This window comes from Leptosomus discolor, chromosome 2, assembly GCF_034619465.1.
Source record: "Leptosomus discolor isolate bLepDis1 chromosome 2, bLepDis1.hap2, whole genome shotgun sequence".
NCBI lineage: Eukaryota > Metazoa > Chordata > Aves > Leptosomiformes > Leptosomidae > Leptosomus > Leptosomus discolor.
In genome coordinates, this window is record NC_141392.1 from 75829728 (window position 1) to 75849511 (window position 19784).

The 19784-nt window shown below is 42.7% G+C and overlaps 1 protein-coding gene across 3 annotated transcripts; it reads right to left on the bottom strand.

Moving 5' to 3' along the window:
• Positions 1-644: 644 nt before the first annotated feature.
• Positions 645-19581, bottom strand: AMD1 (adenosylmethionine decarboxylase 1). 3 transcript variants are annotated; one of them, XM_086461296.1, is made up of 9 exons: positions 19355-19581; positions 8509-8595; positions 6846-6972; positions 6246-6348; positions 5357-5399; positions 5120-5264; positions 4005-4097; positions 3769-3924; positions 645-2800 (listed from the first exon to the last, which is right to left on the bottom strand). In XM_086461296.1, exons 1-9 carry the CDS (start codon positions 19483-19485, stop codon positions 2660-2662), a joined length of 1026 nt encoding a protein of 341 aa, XP_086317422.1. In that variant the 5' UTR covers positions 19486-19581; the 3' UTR covers positions 645-2659. The 3 variants fall into 3 exon arrangements, with proteins under 3 accessions (XP_086317422.1, XP_086317423.1, XP_086317424.1); XM_086461297.1 differs by lacking the exon at positions 8509-8595; XM_086461298.1 differs by lacking the exons at positions 5357-5399; positions 6246-6348; positions 6846-6972; positions 8509-8595.
• Between the last annotated feature and the right edge of the window lie 203 nt (positions 19582-19784).

Here is a 19784-nt window from a genome sequence, read left to right on the forward strand (position 1 = left end):
GACACGAACAATTTAAAGGTATGAGGCCTTCAACACTAACACAAGTTTTCCTCCCTTGGGCAACTTGGGGGATATCAGCATTGTTAAGAGCCTTGCAGGTTAAATTGCAGTTGCTAACCCTGTAGGACTGCTCACATGGAACTGAGGAAGTTTCACTTATGTTGGTTGCCTGTGCTTAGCACTGACATTCCTAGCCACTAGTTTCCAGGCTAGTTAACTACCCAGATTAGGTACATGCCTACTTTATCCTAAAGAGAAAAATTTCACCCTGAACTCTCAAAGTCAGTCTAAGCTTAAGTACCATAAATGTATGCCAGAGTTTGTTACTTAAGACCAGCAGAAGCAGGAGTTGTCTTAATTCAGAGGTATAATTTAAATACTTAATGCTGAAGAAAAAATACAGGTTAGATTATGACAGCAAATATCAAGTTTTTGTATGTTCATTTCAACATTTTTACCCTGAAGAACAGCCTAACATTTTCATTTGGCTTCCTCTGACACGCTGTCTCATTTTAAATTACCAATGTGTTAGGAGTTGAGATACATCCCCTACAAGGGAAAGCAAATTCAAAGTAATTGTGGACAATAAACACAAATCTATTTCAGAATTAAACCCCTTGGTATCAAAAAGCATGAAGAGTATGAAGGGTAGAATTGCTGGATCATCACTACCAACAATTTAAGCGAACTTTTATTGAAGCAGTAAGTTGTGGTACAGATATTTTAAAATGATCAAAGTCTAACACCACAGAAATTATAAACACCATACTCCCCCCATCCTGATCACCCTAGATAGTTCAAGAATCCATTCAACAGCTTTCATTTTTATAGCTGAGGATTATGCTTCTATTTGTAGAATGTGTATTTCAGTATTACTTGAAAAGGGAACTTCAGTCTACTTAAAGGACCTCAAGCCAACCAATGTCAGGTCAGTTGGGACAATATTTAAGAACAAAAAAAATCAAAATATTGGTCCTCAATTTTAACATCAAAAAGCATTAGTGCCATTTACAGCATGTAATTGGTAACAGCAACAATATGCTTAAAATAAAAAACCCCAAAATGTTCCAACCACTTGATTTCTAACCAAGCAGACTTTAGTTTAGAAGCACTGAAAAAGTGCTTCATTTATAAATACGGAAGGAACAAAAAACCATTGCATCAAACCAGAGAGAATCAAAACATTGCAAGGACAAGGGGAAAAAATAATATCAATTTTGTAGTTAACATGCTGGTCTCACAGCTGTTAAAATCCCAGTATTTGCAAACACAGCTGAATGTGCCAGCTCTTTAAAGCCTGCATTTTAGTCAATACCCATTAAAGTGACTTTGAATTACACACTTATTCATGCTCTATGAATAGCATTCCACTTCACTTCTGTCCAGGTGTCCCAGACAGTTCTTGTTCTATGCCTTCACTTAATGCCCTCAAGTCACAGTAAGAGGAACCACCTTAGTAATTAGGAGGAAAAAACAGATGAAGTCACAACACTCAAATACAACAGAAGTCACATGCACAACAATGTCACAGGACTGTCACAAGATAGAGGCATTAGCTTTGCTTGGAACAACAAAATGAAGAGACACTGGACCAGCTGAGAAGCACTCTTTACAGTTAGAAGTGGCAGGCCACAGGTTTAACTGAATAACCCAAACCAATCAACACTGGCAAATTCCACTCCTCCACTAGCTCTACCTGCCAGTGCTCAAGAGCACCAGCTTCTTAGTCTGACCTAACTGGTGATTAGGAAAGAAAACATCTGGTGCCAATACAGACTTGTACTTTGCAAAGCTGTCACACAACTATGCCGAAGCACACACATCCTGACTCAGCTCTTCTTCCCCTATCAAATCTTGGACCTTCTTCAAATTCTGCCATCGTGCAGCAGTGTGACAGCTTGGGGATGTGGACAGATAAATGAGCATTAAGGTAAGATGAAATTTAACCTGTGTTTATACCAATGCCCAAGTTTCTAAAGGTGAAAGACCAATGCAATAGCCCAGGGCTACAGTATAGCTGAGCAAATTCCTATAAGCTTTATTAGAGCATGAAAAGTCAGTCTGATTTAAAAATAAATCAACCACCACCTGTAGTAGCAAAACAATTTGTAACTGTTTTAAGAACTTTCTCCAAACATGAAAGTGTTAATTAGGAATCAGTTTCATTAGAAATCATAAAAGTTTGTCAAAAATTGGTTTAGACTGAAACCACAACATAGATGAAGAAAAGTGTGACAATTTAACAGAGAACTGTCCCCAGCGGGTAGGTCGAGGCTAAAGTCTAATGAGGACGAAAGCCTTGTCTGTGGGGAATTTTTGGTGATACCTGGAGAAAAACTATACTGTGTGTAATTCTACCTGAATCATTTTTACAAGTGTTGTAAAGTTCCATACAGTAAGATTTTTCTACATGCACTTCAATTTCACAGCAAGAGTGGCATAGAGTACCTAAACACAGAAGAGAGCATTCATGCAAGATATCTAACTCCTTGATATAATAATGCATACAATTCAAAATGGTTATACTATGATTACACCTAGGGCTTTCCACAACTACAAGGTGGTGGGAGTGGAAAGCATGGCCCCCTGAATCATTAACTAGAAAGCAACCACCACCTTCTATATGGGATTTCTTTTTGCGCTTTTTCTTCATTCTTAATCAACTGTGCTGTTGCTGGCGATTTTTTGTAAAACTGGTAAAAACAAAATTATAATCACTGAATTGGGCAATCTGGTGATCAAGACGTTTAAACCCTTCAATCTTCTGGGCAGAAGAAAACACTGTACGACATTTAGAGCTCTGGAAAACAAGAAAGTAAAAGTTACTTTAAACTTAGCATTTAGGGATGGATTAGCACAATAAAAATATGTGTGGTTCTTCTGATACTGTTACCAACATACCAACCAATGCTTCAAACCTGTGCCTGACAGTGCTGTAGCAAGTTTCAATCCCAAGCAACAATTCTGCTCCCTATTATGATATTGCTTTCCCATGAACCATTATGGGGGACAGAACCGTTCCCCTGTGAGGACAGGCTGAGAGAGTTGGGGTTGTTCAGCCTGGAGAAGAGAAGGCTCCAGGGAAACCTTATAGCAGCCGTCCAGTGCTTAAAGGGGGCCTGCAGGAAAGGTGGGGATGACTATCAGCAAGCGCGGTGATAGGACAAGGGTTAATGGCTTTAAACTGAAAGAGAGGAGATTTAGATTAGGTATTAGGAAGAAATTCTTTACTGTGAGGGTGGTGAGGCACTGGCACAGGTTGCCCAGAGAAGCTGTGGCTGCCCCCTACCTGGCAGTGTTCAAGGCCAGGTTGGATGGGGCTTAGAGCAACCTGGTCTGGTGGGAGGTGTCCCTGCCCATGGCGGAGGGGTTGGAAATAGATGATCTTTAAGGTCCCTTCCAACCCGAACTATTCTGCAATTAGCTGGCAGCATCACCATTAACAGCAACACTTCTACAACTGACAGCTGCAGCCAAATCCAGAAAAGCACCAAAGCAAGAAATCGTGCCTATATAGAGCTGCAAAGCAAGTCATTAGAATACTGAGATTGGGCTGCTCTATCTTAGTATTTCCTAAGTCTTCTGGGGATCAGATTTAGTACATGCCAAAGCAATACTGAAGAGTACTTTTACTTTCCAAAGAAACTACCATCCAAATACAGAAGGAAACTGGAAACTAACACTCCAGTAAAAAAAAAATCTCTAGCACTGCTTGCTTTGTGTTTATATGCATTTCAGGAGCTGACAAGCTAATGCAAGAAAACTCACCTGATTAACAAAGAGGGTTGTCACAAATTTTCCTGGCTTGAAAACCTCTACAACTTTTCTAATCAGGTCATCATAAGAGGTCTGACTTATGTTTGTTTCAAAACTAACGTAAGAAAACTCTGGTTCTGGAGTGATGTGAATAGTCCAGTAAGTTCCCTGAAAAAAATTAATGTATTATTACCGCCAAATAATTACTGCTTATTTTCACATCAGTTATTAATAAGCGTAAAACTTACATCCGATTTCATCCCATTCATTGAATACCCACAAGGATTGAACATTGTAGCATCAATAACAGAACCTGGTATCAGGTCACGAATTCCACTCATCTGAAATAGAAGTTAAAATTGCCCAACTCAGTTAATCATGCATCCTTACGCTTGTTTAGATTTAACTCAAAGGCAGAATGAACACCAGTTTAGGGGACAGGACACCAGAATTCTCCCAGTAACAAGCCAGTTTGATTTGTACCACTGTAGATGAACTTGCTTTGCATCCTGTCACTTACCAAGTGAGTGACTGAGCACCAAGTTCCATGCAAGTTATCAGACACATTGCCTCTTACAGAACCAAGCTGCATACCTCCAAGACAAGAGAACAGCTTGGAATTCTAAGACAATTGCTTCTGCAACTAAAACAGAAAATGGAGCTCCTGTTCAACCAGTATCCACAAAGTGATGGCTGTTTACATTTACTCCAGAGTGAGAATATCAGTCTTTATACTCTAGAATGAAGTGCGATCCCAAGCACTTTGATTTCCCACACAACACTTGAGCTACAGTTAAATCTCAACAGCAAATACAGTACAATAATCAAAGCCTAAGACAGAAAACCAGATGAAGTCAGTGTCAGAGAAACTTGTTCATGTCACAGGACTTTTCCATTTGGAAAAATGAAAAAGGAGGCAAATCCATCAAGTTATGCTTAGACCTTAAACCTGCCCCCCGCCCCCAACTATCCAAATGGCTCCATGATTTAACCTTAATTTTGATACCTAGACTCCCTTGGCATTCATTATCTTTAGTCTAACTCCTACTCCTCGTGATCTCCATCCTTCTGTGGAAGTTACTCAATTGTGGTTTTACTCCTATTCCTCCATTTTCCAGAGGATAAGCTTCCAATCACCCAAAGCAAATTGCAAATTGCTCCTTTCAATACATTAAAGTAGGGGCACTGAAAATGTGAAGTTATATTCTACAGTTAAATCCATTTTACCCCCAAAACATCCACCTGACATCTTCTATGAGATCTTTCCTACCACAAAATAAACCTTGTATTACATGGGAAGTGAAGCATTTTGTTGCCCCACTTCCACCATTCCCCAAAATGCTTAGTTTTCAAGCAAACTTACACGAGTGACATCATTTGCAGTAACACCATCTTTCATGTAGAACTGGTCCATAACTACTGGGTCAAGCTCACTCATCAGAATTTCCAGTGTCTGATCAGGCTGATTGGATATCCGACTCTCTGGGAAATCCAGGGTGTACAGGTACCTAAATACAAATCACATATGTAATAAGTGTTAGCAGCACCGAGTTAAGTTCTACTGTAAGCCCCAAAGATTTCAAAGTCTTCCCATACATACCAGCAATCAGAATTCATACGCCCCATGCAATAAGCTGCTCCATCTAGACAAAACAAAAAGTTTCCAGTTAACGTACCACCGCTGGTCCTTCATGTACAAGATCAGCTTCATTTTGTATTTAAAGATAGCAGAAGTCTTTCACAGAACACTACGGCTCACCGATACCATCAGCATCTGTATCAAATAACCAGGCATTCAACTTCAGGAATGCAAAGCAAATGATCAGAGAAACCGGCTCCCTCAGAAGGTGGAAGGTTCAGAGCCTACTAGCAGGAAATTCAGATTACAGCTTTAGCTATGCTATGCACAGACAGAAACCCTAGTACTCTTAGCATCTATTCAATGAATTTATGAGCAGCATTTATTTTCAAATAACTCAGGTAAGTATTATAGCTTCCCTGTTCCTTCAAAAAGCTTTTCTGCTCATGGTTAAAATTCAAGGTTATTCTTGTAGGTTTTAGATTTTATGAAATGTTTAAATTCAATCTTAGAAAAGTCACTGCACTAACGAAAAGCTTATGTTTTTCTTCAGCATATTACCTTAAATTAGTTTCCTACCTTTTTAATGGGACTTTTAGGGTTAGTGAAAGCTAGATTCTGCAGACTGTCTACACTCCATTTGAAAGTCTGAAGATGACCTCAGCTAAGGTGCCAAGTGTCAAGCTTAATACGATTTAAATTTTGATCTCGGCAAGTTCGCATCAGAAATTCAGAAAGTACTTACAGCTTTTGATTTTTATGCAGCTGAAGCTTGTGCGGGCTGCACAACTGCAAGGACTGCTGAATGAATGGTCTGGCAGCATATACATACTGTACCACTTGTCCCTTCTCACTTCACATCAACACATCACACAGGCTGCACAACTTTGCTGAAGTTTCATGAACTTACTTGGGAAAATTTCGTTAAGAAACTCTACTTCTTCCTGGAAATTCCTATGTGGGTACTCCTGGTGGGAAGGCTTCATGAAATTCTTACGTGAATAAAAGAAGCTCTGAAAAAATAAAGGCGCATCTTAGATATTGAATATATTCATCCACCTTGAATCTAAAAATCTAGAAAAATGGAAGCATTTATTAGAAGCTTTACCAGGACCTTTTTCATTGTCAAAACACTGCTACCTGTATTTCCAAGGCATATGGTTATTCCTAGCTTAATTTGTAAGCTACAGGAGACAACTGAGTTCCAAATTTGTTTCCCACAAGAAAACACCAGCAACTTCAGCACCACCAACAAAAGCACAGAATCCTTTCACCCTAAAGTAACCTTAACTGAGCACACTACCATCCATAACATAGCATTCTTTAAGAGGCAAACAGAGGGCTAAATCCTAAAGAGCAGACAGTCTTATATAACAATCTTCCCATTATGGGAAGCACACATATAGGGCAAAGGAAGTTTCAGAGTATTTAATAAAATCAGTGAATTTGAAATATTAGTAAAAAGCTTTTTGTACATTCTATGGAAGATGCAGCATTTTTGGCACCTTACCTGAATTGAGTCGAACCCACTGTACTCCCTAGCAAGCTCCAACAGGGGAACCAGTGCTTGCAGTAAGAGGGTGGTACCACACGTCTTCAAAATGAAACGTCTCTTGGAGACAAACATGCTACTCTCACTGTAAAAAAAGATGTGTTAAAAAATGTATTAAGTGCTCTATATAAAACAAGCCAGGAAAGAATAGTTAGATCTTGGTTCATATCCCAACCAAATGCACTACTGTAAGTGAACATTCAGCATATGGTACATAAACATGCTTGGGAAATGGATCAAACCAATGGATTTCAGCTAACATTTGAGAGCTGTTATGATTTCCCAAAACAAATACCTGCTGCAAGCATGGTATTACTCAGCTACCACACTACAGGAAGGGCCACTACATGCATTACATATCCTCAATCTATTAGAGAAATACAAACATGTGAAGTGGGTACACAACAGAATTTGATTTCTTAACCCAGACACGGAACAGGGTCAAACTTGAAATCTGACTTTCTCAGTTGAAATAAAGCCTATGAGAAAGGGAACTCAAAGGCAAAGGCCTTAACAGAACTTTGTAAATTGTGTGGCTGCGTCTTCTAGGAAAGTTGACTACTGGAAAGTGGTAGATCAGCACCTGTCCACAGGAACAGGAAGCCTCATAATGACAGTATAGACACAGCTATACACAATATACCTTACACAGGATACAGAAACTAACAATACATAAACTAAGCCAGATACTTAACTACAGTCCCACTGAAGCGGAGACAGGCATTGATACCACATCCAGAACACTTCAACATGTATAAAAAGTACCTTCCCACCAAAAACTGAACAATGGGAGTAAAAGTCTAGCTTAAATAACTAACTCAGTTTGGAATGCTATCTAAGAACTCAAAGTCAAGGTTATATTTCATCCAGGATACAGCTGTAACTAGTTACATTCTTTTCAGAATTTTGTTTTAAATAGATGAAGCTTGCAGAAACAAGACTTCAGCACGGTCTCTTTGACTAGCTTGCTCTTAGCCCAACCTTGCCCTCAAGGCAGTCTTTCAGAGTACAACAGCTTCAATTTTTGTAATCCGAAGTAAAACAGACAATGTCAATGTGTCTGTAAAGTTCATGTAGAAAAAGCATTAAAGTATTTTGCAAGATGAAAAACACATGGCAAAAGTAGTGTCCTTACAACTAACTGCTGCACAGCACAAGAATTCCAAGATTTCAGGAAACCTACATTTTTACAGATGTCCTCAGCTCAGCTGCAAGAGTTGTTCCACTCAATTGCCTTATCTGGAGTTAAAGCTGATCTACTGACACAGTTTTTGCTGATCTAAAAGCAACACCCACATGCACCATTCTGCTGAAAATCCTAAACCTCTTAGCTCAGGAGACTTATTCACCCCTGGGCAAAAAACTCAGTGATCAGGTGGAGAAACACCACAGCTCTGTCCTTAATCTCTTTAAAGGAAAAAGACAAACACTTACAACTATGAAGACAATCCCACAACTGAACAAAACACAGCAGTACTACGGTTTGCAAACCCCTGCAAGGTGCAGTCACAAACAGCAGGACCTTAAGCCAAGATTGGAGTCTCAGACAAGTGGATTCCACATGACAGCTTTAACTTTTTTTTTTCCTCTTGGAAACTAAAAGAATAAGCCAGTGGCTTACCTGAGTACATAAGCTTCCTGCTTGTCAGTTTTTGTCACACTTATGATCAAACAATGCACATTCTCCAGAAGTTTGTCCCACTCAATCCTGTGAAGAAATTAGATGAGCACAAACAACAGGTTAAACAAACTGAAACTGTGGGTAAAACAGTATAGCCCAAACAAGACTATAGCTCTTATCTTGAGTTGCTGGATCCAAGAGCACAAAAGGCAAAGATTTTTTTTGTATAGGAACTGCATCACAATACAGTAATATCCAGTTCTTAGCTCCCAATGGCTAAGTATTCCTCAAGGTCTGTTGGTGTAATCTACAGCACAAGGACAATTGTCAAACAGCAACCCCAAGCTTCTAACTAGGCAAGTCAAGATAACCTTAAGCCCTGCATCCCACATGTACTAAGATAAAATTGTTATAACTTCAGGCACTCCTTAGGTTGAATCTCCATATACTTCAATCACAGTAGTCCCTGGCAACTACTAGAGTGCTAAACCAGCAAGTTAACATTAACATGTTTTATTTGTCCAGCTTCAGAGTCAAGTTCATAATTTAAGTGAAAACCAGCCCTAAAATTTAATACATCTCCATGACATGAATTCCTCTTTGATCAATCAGGATCACAGAATTCCTTCTCCTCTACAAGACACAGAAGACTGACAGCAAGTATTTTGAAATATTACAAGAAAATAAACAACTATTTTCATATAGTGCAAGTTGAAGCTACAGTGCTAGATTTCAGTACCATGGTAGAAGTTTAGTATTTCAATTCTTTACTGTCATTACTCATTCTACAAGGAATTTTATTAAGGCACTGGAAAAAAAAAATCAAAGGGCTCAAATTAAGCCCAAAGACTTCCAAGCACTCATGAGAACTGACAGACTTACAAAAAACTACCTTGTCACTTCAGTCTTGTGTCTAGCCCAGGTTAGTATAATCCTATGTACTCAAATTTGCTATAAGGCAGACACAACAGACACAGCTTCCTGAAGCTGCAAAATTACAAGACTGCAAGCTGCCCTACTTCTCCCATCCCTCCCTTCCCAAGCATATTCCACCTGCAGGTTTGTTCTAAGACCTGTCATGAACCAAGAAATTCACTAACCCAGCATAAAACTCAGCTGCCCATCAGCAAAGCTAGAACAGCCATAGGACCCTTCACAGCTGGGAGCACAGAAGAATTCAATTTTTTCATCACCAAGCAAGCTATTAGATTGGCTCAGCTGCCTATAAAACCATCAGCCTGATCCTTCCTCAGGAGTCAGACCTCTCTACTGACACTGCAAAAGCTCTACAGTTGTATTCAGGACAGAGCACTCACTGTTAATTCTATCAGCAGGGTTCCTCCAGCAGCCACCAATCTTTACCCTTAGAAAACTGGTCAGTTCACAAAGTTGGAAGTTTCAGATTCTGCTGGACATAAATCTAAAAAATATCCAGACGTTCTTTGCTTCTCTGAATACCCCAGCAAATAAATGCCTTAATTTCGCCCTCACTTGAGAATGCCTCCTGAAACCAAATTCTGTACCTTTACTACCAATACTTGAGGATTTTCCCTTTTAAACTGCCTATTACACTAAGCTAGTATATTGATACAGGAGTCAAACAGAACAACATACTTAACTCAGACTCAGGCTACAGCCTCCTTTTATATGAGGGTGAAGCTATTAAAAATGAGTTTAAGAGAATCCTATGCATCTTAAAATCCCTCATAATTAAGTGTTCAGATGAACAAGTTTATGAACTCAGTGATATAACTGGATACTTAAAATCCAAGTGAGATTTTTCCCTACCACACCAGTTAGAGAACCTTGATGAAATACTCTTCTGCAACTACAGACATGACAGCATGGACCACTCAAATCTGCATGTCAAATTAAAAAAAAAAACAGCTTGTTTTTAATGCTCAGATAACATCCCACACATTTATTCAGCTCTACACTTATGTCACTGACTGGGTTTAGCTCTGTTCCTGATACTCAAGTTTATATGCAGATGGCAAGTGTCTGCTCATCTTTTAAAAACCTGGTAAATGCAAAGGGTGAAATAGTTTATATTATACCTATTTTTTTTAAATGCTCCTAGACAATCACTCTATTTTGCTGAGAAGAGAACTGAAGGATTTCATTTTCTCTGGAAGCTGCAGCCCACCTGCATAAATTTGCCAGCCTTAGTATCTTCTCTCTAACATTCTATTATACTCTCCCTGTAACTTGAAGTAGGTATGTGTTAATCTGTTCAAATCATTCCAGCACTACTGACAACATTTTTTCTGCCATTAAAGTAACACCTAGTGTCTATCACAGCATTTATGAAAGCTGAGGCAGAGTTTCTTTACACTGACTGACACTGAGCTGCAGTAACCCCATTTGTACATTACTACAAATCTGATTTTGTACTTGTCCAAGTATTAATGGGTATGTACCTATCTTAGGCTACGTCTCAGCCTTCACAAGCTTCTTACCTGGTCAGACAGTCAAAACCTTAGCTTTATGCAGACAAGTGAATTTTCTTTAAGTATCACTGTAGTGCAGTTCCATGCAGACATTTCAGGAAAATGGCTCATTTAAGTTTCAAGTAGTTGAAAACTACTTGGTGTTCAAGTAGTCCAACAATGCAGGATCAGTACAGCATACTACCAACAATACAATACTGCACATTGAATCCAACACCTACCATGCAAAGAAAAGTCCCAAGTTATGCTTGTTAGCACTACAGTTGGTATTTAGGTACTATGGCTGAAATCTGCAGTTGCGCAAGACCTTTGCATATTAAAACTTTGATCAATTCTTCATTATTCCACCACAGAAACCATAGCTAAGTACATGCCAAATGTTCATGTGTTCAGCCTTTTACATGAATAAAGGGCAAGTTCTTCATTTTATCTGATTAGAGTAGCACAAAGGAAAAAAGCCTACAAGTTGAGCAACGTACAAGACGTCAGGCTTGATGCAGAAGCATACATAAAAGAGACTAACAGAGGGTTGCAGCCCCCAGGATGAGACTTGGCCACATTAGAGAGTTTTGCAGAGGTCCTGGCCTGTACCTACATGCATTTTAAAGTTAAGCACAGAAAAATACAGAAAGGCCACTAACATGCTGGATTTGATCTCAATATAATCTATTTAAACACGATGACCTTAGTATTTGACATTTTCCATTGTTTAAAGCAGAGCTAAGGAAGAACATCTGGGACTGCTTTGTACCAAGTAGACCAAGTTCACTAAAAGTCCAACTCTTACTTTTCTTCCTTTTCTTTAATCTATATAATTATTGAAGTGTTACTAGCCAGTGACAAGAAGTGTCCACCCCCACTTAATGCAAAAACAAAAAATCCACCTTAAAAATAGTATTTCCATGGTGATAAGTACATGTATTACAGCTAATCCCATTTTATTTTGTCAAGTAAAAGTTCTCAAAGTCAGGAACTGAAATACTTGAGAACATTACTTCTCATTTCATAACTGAGTGAAGTTTTAATTAGGAAGCAAAGCCTCCACTCCAACTGACTAAGGGGAGCCAAAGACTAATTCTCAATAAAATGCTACCATGGGCTTCTGCTCTTCAAAATTCCCCTTTCAATGGCAAGTATGTGGATTGCGTTACTATTTCCTAAATTACTTCCCACAGCCAGTCATCAGGACAATCTCAAAGACCTTGGAAACTGCTTTCCTACGCTCAAGCCAAGCATACTAGAATATGATAAATGAAAATCATTGGTAGCTAAGTTCTGTAGCAGACCTACACCCATTGGAATTCTAAACTGAAAATGCATTTGAGACCAACTCCTCACTACTATGTAGGCTTATTGCCCACTTCACTCCAAAGCTGTAAGATCCCGTTTCTGAAATTTCAAGTAACTACCACCTACTGAAAGTCAAAATAGATTCTGCAATAGGCAAGCACCGTGCATCTTAAATGGCTGCAAATGCTCAGAGAACACCAAATGAAAATGGAATACATCTACTCCAGTGTGAAAAACTGTCCATACTTGAATGGTAGAAAGCTACTTGTTCTATACTTGTGAACGGAACATGCCAAAAAAAAGATAATCAAGTATAGCAATCTATTCCTATGCCTGTGTTGCAATGTTTAGTGCCTTATCAGCACAGGCTTGTTACCAGAGCACAAATAACTTCCATTCAAGCTGCCACCCAGGTATGTCAGTATGGAAAACCTATCAGAACTGACAACTATTTTAGTTTATTTTTAGGAAGTATGCTTAAAGTGTGTAATGAATGAATACTCGAGTCCCTCTTAACCAAGTTCCAAACCATCCTGTTTGCTCCTTTATTTCACATTGCTGAGAAATAAAGAATGAGCGAGCTCTGAATCAAGTTTTCCTTGCCAGATAAAACCATACTTTTGAATGCAAGTTATTGGCCTGTTCTGAGCCTTTACCTCCAGGGGTAAAACAGGCTCTTAACACAGGAGTCAAACATATGGGGCAGTAGCACAATACCAGTGTTTCAGGCCAACTGGGAAGGGGATAACAGCAATTTAAGAGATAAAAAACTGCAGCAAGAACTCATTCCTATCAGCAGTTAGCAGCCTCCACAAGTATACCATCCCACCACCCCACTAACATCACCTTGCTAACACAGCCCAGACAGCACTGGAGGAAAAGTTGTTTCACAGTAGGGCAGGAATTCTTAGGAAATAAATCCTATGAAACTCCTACAGGCAGCTTAAGCTGCACACATACTCTCACATAGCTTTTCATTAAAACAGAACAGCTGACAAGTCTGTAGTAATCAAAGTAATAAGCATTTTAATCTTGTACTTCACTATAAAACCTTGTTGTAAAAATCACACTTTCAACTGCAGAGCAACTTTTTATTCCTTCACCTGTTACCTACCAAGTATTTTTAGGAGCCAAGACACATTAACCTCATGAGCCTACCTCATTAACAGGCTACAGTTAACAAGGCAAATTCCTACCAATACCACAAGCCAGAACAGTCCATCTTAACACCTTGTCTAAGCTGCCTATGCAGAGATGTAGCAGAGGTGCATGGAAGCGTCAGCAGAGTTGCAACATTAGTTTCAAACATCCTGGAACAGGTAGATACAGTACAGGCCAACTACACATAAATCACAAGCTTTTTAAAGCACCTCCTAGCAGCTGGGGTATTTCTCTGCAGACAGTTCATGTGAATTACTTCCTATCAGAATTAGAACTTAGTTCATAAATTGCTGTTTAAGGCAGATTATCCTGAACTATGTTCCCACCCTGAGTTTAGACAGAAGGCTCTGGCAACTTGATAATCTTACTTCAGCAGTATCTGTGGAGTACATGAAAACCACACGCCCCCTATAAGCTCTGAACATCGACATACAGAAAGACTGTCTGCATCTTCCTTACCATAAACTTAAACTCTCCAGGGACATGCACTTAATCTTGCATTAAAGACAGGCACCTGAATGGAAAACTGCCTCCACATCAAAAGCAATTCCAAGCAGTACTCCTCACAAAATACTTCTTACCTAGAAGGTTCTAAGCCAACTGGTAAAGAGAATCATTTCCAAATGACACCAAGACATTTCAGCAATGGCACAAAGATGGCCACAAACAGTGCTTTAAAGGCTTTATGTTCCTCCTGTCGCACGCCTTTTAGCATTATTGCAGTTACAGCAGCATACATGGAACGGTGACTCCATCCTTTACATCCAGATACTGAGTGGCTATTCTTAAGCCCCTCATATCAAGAGACAAAACGTAGCTCACACCCAAGACCTTTAAGGAAGCATGAGCCCCAATAGGCACATCAGGGCTTCAACAAGACTTACTGGCAACACCAAGGTCAAATTAAGAGTGTAACCTTCTTCAAAAGGAGCATGCTGTAAGACAGCAAGTATCTACCACAAGCCTCAACTCCTCCCGTTACCCTGGCTGAGTAAACAGCTATTAGGAAAGCCCTTTTAGGAATACACCAGCAGCTACGTACTTTAATAGGATGCGCCATGGAGTCTCACTAAGGGAACAGATCTTTGACAGAATGTGATTAACCAAATTCTTCAGCAGTTTCAGTGGTAAGGTAAGGAAATATCAAAAAGCCTTCAATGTAAGTCTTAGCTTCCCACAAGCAGTATCACAACCAGCAGTAGCCCTAAGTGTAAAAGGGCTTGTTTCCCTTGTGTGAAACCATCCTTTAATTATAATTGAGTTACAAGCAAACATTTTACCTGTAATTGTGAACTTATTTGCCAAAATCTAGTTTATGAATATCAATTCTGATGAGGGGAGGACTGAATTCTTACATTGAGTTCTCCAGATTACCTTTCATCTCCACATAAAAAAAGCTCAGCAAGCACACAGTGACATTCTGAAGCCCTTACCCTGGCACAATCCCGCCTACCCTGCCTTCTTTCCAGTCTCCACACAGAGCAGCTCTACACCTTGTTCCAAAGCACTGCAGGAACAGAAGCAGAACAGAGCTCATGGCCCAGCCTCCTCGTACCTTTCTTGTTTGAGAAAGCAGGCAGGTAACACTGCTATGGTCCTACAGACTGCAGGGAAGGGGTGGAGGTGCCACAGTGAGTTGACTCAGGCTATGGGGTGCAGTACAAAGCAAGTATTTACAGGACTCCTACCAGATGCTGAACTGTGTTGGTGCTCAGAAGTCTTCATGTAGCACAGGATGAGAATCTCCTATCAGTGACACTCCATATTGCTCGTTATTGCACTGTTTTTTCTTCAGTTTCTTACGTGTCCACATATTATAGACAAAGAGGAAGCACATTAAAGGTCCATAGACAAGCTTAATTTCAGAGTATTCTTCAGGGTTGAATGCTTGAGATATGGATTCTTAATACTGGTATCATTAACCTGTGGTTCCAAACTTCTGTACATTCAAGACCATGAGAAGCCTTGAGATGGGAAACGCGCATCATCTGAAGGAATAAACAGCTTCTTTTACTGTGGGGATAGTGAATGTGCTACTCGGTCACCACAGAATTCCAGGGCTCGCAGCATGTTCACATTTTTACCAAACCCTCCTTTTTCATACATAGTTTAAGGCTACTTTTAAAAAACATGCCTTACAAAGCATAGTGAGAACTAAAGCACTAAAGTGAATTATTTCAAGACCACAAAAACGTTTTCATTCCACTTTTGAATATGAGTAGGGCAGGCATCTTCAGATGCTTGACACTGCAGCCACAAGATCGGCTCATAGAACTGATTAGCAAGTGAACAAAACCTGCCCAAACCTTAACAGCAAAATAAAGCCCATGTTCAGTACTTCAAATTTTTAGTTAGGATCTTTACTGAATGTATTAAACCAGTAAGTATAGATCTTTTCTGAACTACCTTACACATGTCCAAACTCTTGCCTAGAAAGCAGGCTGCCCATAGGAGGGAAAAATGTGAAAAGTTTAACTGCATCAGTTCTTGAACTTTTTTCCTTTTTTCACTGGTGATATCCAGCAAAGACTTTAAAATACCTAATTCCTAGCAAGCACATGCAACATGGAAACTTTTCACTTTGAACACCAGCTTAGTCATTCAGTAGATGAATGGCTCATATTTCCCTACTAAGCAGGTATTACAATACAAAAGGCAAGCTCAACTGGTTTGCAACTTGATTCTAATTTAGCTATTGTTCTACAGTTTCAGCTTTGATTTCAAGTTCTGTTCAACATAAACTAGCTTATTCAATTGCCTCTGTAGAATTAGCATAGTGGGATAAACTGTATTCAGAATTTTTTTCATTTGCATTTATCAACTGTAATAATTTAATTCAAACAATTTTCTAAAATAGAATGTTTATAAAACTTCATTTCATGGTAGCACAGTATTGCTGCTAATTAGTCCTGGACACAGGTTAACAAGCAATTTTCAGACATGTCAGAGCTTCCTACTAAAACAGTACACAGTTTCAATTAACATCTTGTATTAAGAGCCAATTAGCACAAAGGCCTTCAAAGCTTTCTCACAGCTCTGAAACCAAGTTAGACCACATGTCCAACAGTTAACAGTTTGTATCTACTCTGTTAAAACTTTACAGCCATATCCAAACCATACAAAGGAACTGCCACAGTACCTGCCTTGCAATTACATTACATGCTCTTGAGAAGTTTTTAAAATTGTTTGCAGTTTTTTTAAACATGAGCCTGAGCTAATAAACAGAACACCAGAGAGCTTGAATGTGTCAATGAGGAAAGCATTCACAGAATGTCATCTCTAAACTAGATCTGTATATTCCAACACCAGCACATTAGTGACCAGTCAAATGAGTACTTTTGGAATCTTTCACATTTAAACTCAAACACTACAAAAATCTTGAAGTGCCTACACAACTCAGATCTGCATGTATTTCAGCTCGGACTTGAAATAGTCTTCCAGGACTGCCTGGACATTAACTATACAAGTTATTGTAATACCTGCTTGTGTTATCTGCTACACCACTACATCTTCAAGAACTGTATAACCACCTCTGATGATTTCCATGTTAAGCACATTATTCAGTAAGGTCTAAATAGCTTCATGAGTCAAAGTTATATGAGCAAACTACCTCATTACACCAACAGATGAGAGCTAAACTTCTGCAGTGCTTCTGCCATGGCAGAAATGAAGCTTCCACTACCCATGGGCTAGTGGTGTATACACCCCCCCCCCGCCCCCCCGGGCTATTCTTTATTTCAGGAAAGGCAGTTATCTGCCCACTGGCAATTCAGATCTTTGGATAGCTAACTCCACCAATATATACACAGGAAATTTGCTGCAAAATATCAAAACAAAGAGACGAACAGCATATGCTAAGTATGCCTCTGAATGGAGATGCTACCATCATTAACATACTCCAAACATTCAATACATCATGATAAGCTCTCTTCCAAGCTCCCTGACCAAAGACCACTGGGTAACAGTGATATACACAAGACATGGATACACTGAAAACACCAGATCCTCCACCTACCGTCTGAACCTGAAAAGTTGAACAGTTTACCACTCTGCTAGTGAACTACTGACATTAAGTATAGCCTCCAGATTTGCCCTGTCTGCGTAGACAAGCCTGCTTTTTTCACCTATGTCAGCTGATTACATCTACATACTGATCTTGTCATCCCTGCAAACCCATACGCAGTCCTGGCTCCATGCAAGTGTACTACATAAGGAGACTTTGCTTTGTACTTCAAGCTTGCAGCTACTATTTTCTACAGATCTAAGTGGGACCCCTGATTGTTACAAGTCGGAAGTCTAGGTAGTCCAGTCTTTCCAGACGAGCCCCCTATAAAACACTGTACTGGCCACCTACAGCACAGACGTCTCACGCCTGCCTTGCCCAGCACGGTTTCAAGGATGACCTGTGCGCCGGCAGGCGGCCACCGGCTACCGCGCTGACTCAGGCCACGCCGGCTTACCTGCGGCACGGGAGGGCCGAGCTGCCCGCTCCCGGAGAGGGCCGAGGTGGGCACACGTGTGCGACGGAGCCGAGCGGGCCTCGGGCCTCCCCGCCGCGGGTGGCGGCGAGGGAAGCGCCAGCGCATTCCCCACATGCCCATTGGGTGACAGGCGCGGGCCCACCCCTCCGCGGCGCCCGGCTCCCATTGGCCCGAACTTGTCAATGGGGGAAGAACAGAGGCAGCGCGATCCGGGCGCGGAGCCAGGCGGCTCACGTGTGAACCGCGGCTCCAGCCACACTTCTGCGGAGGGGGGCACCCCCCGCCGCCGCCGGCCTCGCTCCGGTGCCTACCGCGCCACACGGAGACACGGCAAGGGTCCCCGTGGGCCGCCCGCCTCCCTCCGCGACAGCCGCTGCGTGAACCTGTCCAGCTCCGCAGTGCCGGAGGCCGCTGCGAACCGGCCATGTGAGGGAACCATCAATCCTCGTCGCGACAGCGAGAGGCATCTCCCCTGTCCCCTTCCAGCTTCCACGAACTGGGAACGAGATTCCTACCCCCCTCTTTCCCCAGTACAGCACAGCCCGTCCCGACGGGCAGGGATCTCCCGAGCCTTCCCATCCCGAAGCCGGCAGGGGCAAGAAGCCGCGCCGTAGAAAGACTTCCCCGGCTCTCCCTCCGACCGGAGCCAGACGTTAACAGACGGCTGCCGGGAGCCGAAACGGGCGCGGGGGCTCGGTGAAGAGGGGTGGGCGCCACTGCCATGCCCCCGGCCGCCAGCAGCACTGCGACACTCCGCCACCCGCCTCCCCCCGCGGGCACTCCTGGCCGGCACGGCGCGGCACACGCCCGGCTCTCCTCTCCCCGCCGCCGCCACATGTTGCCAGCAGGGACCAGCACGGGGCTGCACGAGGTGGCGGCACGGAATGGCTTCCGCGCCGTCCCCGGCACCGCCACTTCCCCCCCGCCCCACCCGGGACACGAGAAGGCTCCCTGCCCTCCGCGGGTCGGCCCCACGCCCTTGAGGCTGGCGGGGGAGGAAGGGGGTGTCCCCTGGAGGGCAGCGGAAGGTCACCCCCTGCCTTCCCGCGGCTGCGGCGACGCTGCGCCGGCAAAGAGGCGAGGCCGGGGCTGTCACCGAGGGAGGGGGAAGGAGCCCGGCAGCTCGGCGGCCCCGCGCAGGGGCCCAGCCCGCCGCGCGCGCGCGCGGCCGTTGCCACCAACGGCTCTCCTCAGCCACCCCGGAACCAGCCTCCCGTCAGCGCTGCCGCCAGCCCGCGCACGGCCATTACCCAACCCCCGCCCCGCTCCTCTCACACACTCTCGCCCGCCGCCGCCTCCCCACCCAGCTCCAGCTCCGCACCGCCGCCGCCACACCCGGGCCCCGCGTGCGCCGGCCATTCACCGGCCCCTCCCGCCCCCCCGGCCGCTAAGGGCAGCGCTCCCAACCGCCGCCGTTCACACCCCCCCCCCCCCCCCTCAACCCCACCCCGGCCGTTAACGGACCTGGGTATGGTGCGAAGATCGCCGGACCCCTTGCTCTGGTGCGGCTCCTGCTGCGCGGGCTGCTGCCGGGCGAACCACACCTCCAACAGCTTCTCGGTCCCTTCGAAGAAGTGTGCACCGTTCTCCTTCATGGTGAGACAACTCGGCAACCAACAACCACAGAAATTAACGACAACCAAACTACCGCCCCCGGCCGCTACCGTCTGCTGCTGCACGGGCCGCGCTGCCGCCGCCGGGTCCCAGTCCGTCCCGGGCGGGTTTCACCTTCTAGGGGATTTTTTTTTTTATATTAATTTACAAAAAAACCCCACAAAACCAAAAACAAAAAGAAGGATTTTTTTTTTTTCCTTTAACCAGCGAAAACCACCCGGAGTGCGCGGCGGCGGATGCGGCGTGAGCGTGTGTGAGAGGGTTACAGTCCGAGCGGGGG

Excerpts from the sequence above, each read along its gene's own strand:
- AMD1 (XM_086461296.1), bottom strand. The coding sequence starts at position 19,485 with ATGAAGGAGAACGGTGCACACTTCTTCGAAGGGACCGAGAAGCTGTTG. Across the intron at positions 6,973-8,508 it reads CAGGAAGCTTATGTACTCAG|TGAGAGTAGCATGTTTGTCT; the intron begins GTAAGCCACTGG and ends CTTTTTTTACAG. Across the intron at positions 4,098-5,119 it reads CTGCAAATGATGTCACTCGT|ATGAGTGGAATTCGTGACCT; the intron begins GTAAGTTTGCTT and ends CTTCTATTTCAG.